The 3,793-nt window shown below is 44.5% G+C and overlaps 1 protein-coding gene across 1 annotated transcript in view; it reads right to left on the bottom strand.

Annotated features, from left to right (window-relative positions):
* Positions 1 to 383, bottom strand: part of T265_14063 (hypothetical protein) — a gene marked incomplete at both ends in the record, with an annotated part of 6,127 nt that extends 5,744 nt beyond the window's left edge. Inside the window, one exon of the mRNA XM_009171834.1 lies at positions 71 to 383. Coding sequence (XP_009170098.1) covers positions 71 to 383 — 313 coding nt within the window. The remainder of the gene's footprint in view (positions 1 to 70) is intronic.
* Positions 384 to 3,793: the final 3,410 nt, after the last annotated feature.

The raw sequence follows: 3,793 nt of genomic DNA, 5'->3' as shown, positions 1-3,793 counted from the left end.
TCCGGTGCTCGAATAGGCCAAGTCTCACAGCCATATAACAAAACAGCCCGTACTGTAGCTTGGTACACACGTCCCTTCAGATTCAGGGATAAACCATTCTGACGCCATAGGTGTCTCAAGTTAGCAAACGCGGCCCGAGCCTTGCAGATTCGTGCATTCACCTCATCTGTCACACTACAATCAGAACTAATACACCTTCCAGGATACGTAAAATGCTCCACAACTTCCAGTACCTCTCCCTGTATTGTAAGTGGCGTGTTCAGTGACTGCACGTCCACAAGCATGACCTTACACTTTGTGGGTGCAAAGTGCATACCAAAGGACGGGATGACTTTGGTCAGTTCATCCAAGAATACTTGCGCCTTTTCCTCCTCTTCGAACATGAGAACGATGTCGTCTGCATATTCCAGATCGACAAGGTTTTCTTCAAAGGGCTATTTGCACACCAGGGTTTTGGAGACCCTCCAGCGTTCGTCTCATTATTTCATCGATCCCAAAGTTAAAAAGGAATGGAGAGAGTGGGCATCCCTGACGGACACCGATTTGTGTGCGGAAGCTTTTGGAGAGCTTTGCTACAACTTAAAGGACTGCAGCTTTTGCATTGTCAGCCTTTTGTCAGCCATTTGCCAGCCTTTTGCATTGCAGCCTTCAAAACTCTTTAGACACTCTGCTATGCCGGATTGACCAACAGGTAGCTGTTACTCAAACGTCTTTCCTCTTTCGATCGAGACAAACCCAGGTTTTTCGCTCTTCGTGTGTCTGGTGATCTTGGTGCCATTGCTCGTGGTATCTATGGCATGGGGGGTGTGCTTAGTTCCAGAGTAGAATGCGATCTACTGGACATGATTCGACTGACCAATTGTCTCTGAGATGCCAGGTTAACTGGTTTGGTCAGGATCAGTGCAATCCGACGTGGCCAACGATGTCTTTTTGTTGTGCCAGTGTGCGTCCTGACAAACAGTAGCTCTGAGGCTGAGATAGAGAGCTCCTGTAGAGATTTGTCATGGTTACTTTTTATCAATGAGAAACACAGACCTGTTGATTTAGGAAAGTAATATGAACGTGTGGGCAGGCCACCTGAATCCTGACACAGGCGATCCTGGTGGCCGATTCGGGTTTGACAATCACCGCACGGATTACCTGCTGGACATCATTTGTTTCTAGCTCGCGCAAAATTTCATCGCAGGCGTGACCTGAATGCCACTAACTGCAAACCATCCACGGACTCATTTTGATCATCTATCAATTGCCGATGGAAAGCTTAGGTACAAGATCGTATATAACTTCGAAGAACATCACGGTTCTCAGATCACGGCAATCTGCAGGCATGACAAAAAGAAGAGTAGCCCAGACCGCCTTGGGTGAATGGACACTCAGCGAAACTCGATTACTCGATTATTAAGTTATATCGGTGGCCTTTGGAGAATGACGAATTCTCACTGGGAGTCGTGAATTCTGGCAGTTAAATCGACGATAGACTAGAGTGTGCGATAATTCTCACTGGACCTTTTACATCCTTCCTGAAATGGATGAAGATTTGCCTAGCATTCCATGCTACAGTAACACCTTTGAGCGTTTCCGCTCATTCAACGCTGGTGGCTGGTCTTTTGTTCTTGCTTCTTAGTTGCCACCGAATGAAAGAAAAGATAAACACAGACGTTTCCTGAAAAGGTTATTGGCGTTAACTCCGGTATATGCTTTTCAATGCATAGTTGTACTACAAAGAAGTTCGAAGGGCTCAATGCACCTCCGAAGATTATCAAGTCTGTTGGTTTTGTGAAGGATGAAGTAGGTTGCGAATCTCGGCCAGAATGTTGCCAATTTCTGCTACATATGGCACCACGATGATATATCGTTGAGTCCCGAAGGTAATATCTACGACACCAAAAGGTGGATTGTGTTGTTGTGCCATTGTGGCACGGTTTCTATATGATGTCTCAGGACCTTCACCAGTGCAGATGTGTGCCAGTAAATCCGCGGATATACTATCATCAAGCGGTTTCTTTGTCGATTCAATAGACGAGTCAGCTCAAGAGTGTATGCGATACCACAAAAAACCGGGTCTCAATCACGTCATATGAACACCAACCTATCGTTTGGCGAGGGTAGTTTAGCGTATTTTGTTGGATTGAGAGCGGCTTAAAGCAATGACCCTGCAGTGTATAACCTGGTGGAAGAAGATGAAGTTGCTTACAAAAGATCTGAGTACTGTGGTTGTGAGCTGCCTTCCAGAATATGGTCCATGTGAACTTTCTTTGCTTGGTTACAGGCTCCGCAAGTGGAACACCACAGCGGGTGGTCTTCACGCGGCCGTTTTCCATTTAGATTATCCTGCTCATTGTCAAAGATGTAGACACTCCATTTACTCCTACCACTTACCAGGTTTTCAGGTTGTTTGATTTGTCCGCATGGAGCTAAGGCATCCGTTTTCACGTCCGTATTGCTCTAATGATGATGAACTGACTGATCATAACTATGGTTTTAGCTTACTGTAAAGGATGTTTTTTGCCGCCGATACAATCGTCAAACCATATGGAGGGCAAGATGTACCAAGTAATTAGAGCGCGAATTTACTGACCGGAAGGTCCATAGTTTGAACCCTGCCTCTGCCTTTCGACTTTCCTGTCTAGGCTTGGGCAGCCTGAGAGCATTTCAGCCCTCGTGCCTTCCTCGTGTAGAATGTCAGCTAGGCACCGAAATGGTAGTACGGCTGAACGATTTTTTATGAACTAAAAACGTACTTGCTGAGTTAAAATTAACTTAACGTCAGCTGAATTCTCCAATGGACTGAAGTCCATACAGAATATGGCCTGCTTCTAATCATTATTCACCATACATACAGATCTGGCCGCGAATGTTACTCTCACATGGACGCTTCTTGAGCCTTGTCACATCAACTGGTGACCCAAATGACTTCTTTCAGCCCGGCAATAATCTGAGTTTATTGTGGTGAAAGGCTTTCGGATGAAGAGAAGCATTTTGAACACTAAGTTTCTTGCGCATTCCTCCTGAAGTTTTACAAGACCTCAGCCGACAATTCCACTACACCTAGCTCATGTAAGCAGACTATCTCATCACAATATCAATGTGTCCAATTCTTATCATCATCACATTTATTATCGGTAATCTCACAAGCTTTTTCCAGTATTCACCCGTTAGCAGTGCAGAGTAGGACACGCATGTCTTGTTTCTGATTTAACCATGCAATCTTTGTTGTGCGCCATTGCGGTGCAATTTCCTTCCCAGGCCGCAAACAACGACCATCGTTGCAATTAAAATCGCTTGTTAGATCGATCCGCTTTGCTGTCCCCCCTCTTTATGTTATCCAGTTAGAACAAACAACAGCCTCTCAAAGAAGTGTGTATCACCCTGCGCAATGCTTTTACTGACTTCGATGACTGGGATCGAAAGATCGGATACATGTTGTTCATAAAGAAGTTTATAGTGTTGATGATTATTTTCTCATTACTAGTGATTTACTATTCTTTTGAGAAAGGCATAGTTGTGGTAATTACTGGAATGCTTATTCGAGATCTATTTGTTTAAACGGATAGCTTGTTCTTTTTGCAGTACAGAAGTAGTATTTTGGAGAAATCCATTGTTCTCCGCGCGTTTCGTAATGAATTGAATTCAAGCCGTGCAGACCATCTTACTTCTTTTTGCTAATTCATCTGTGTTTGATCATTCATCGGCCTCTGCTGGGCAGTGACACCCACACTTTTATTGCGGGTTCTTGTTTGTATGTATTCGGTCCATCACACTTGTTGTTACCGGTATCTTTCTTCCATTTTCG

Source organism: Opisthorchis viverrini, assembly GCF_000715545.1.
Source record: "Opisthorchis viverrini unplaced genomic scaffold opera_v5_135, whole genome shotgun sequence".
In the NCBI taxonomy this organism is placed as follows: Eukaryota; Metazoa; Platyhelminthes; class Trematoda; order Opisthorchiida; family Opisthorchiidae; genus Opisthorchis; species Opisthorchis viverrini.
The sequence above is the reverse complement of the archived record's forward strand: the minus strand, read 5'-3'. Positions and strand labels throughout refer to the sequence as shown.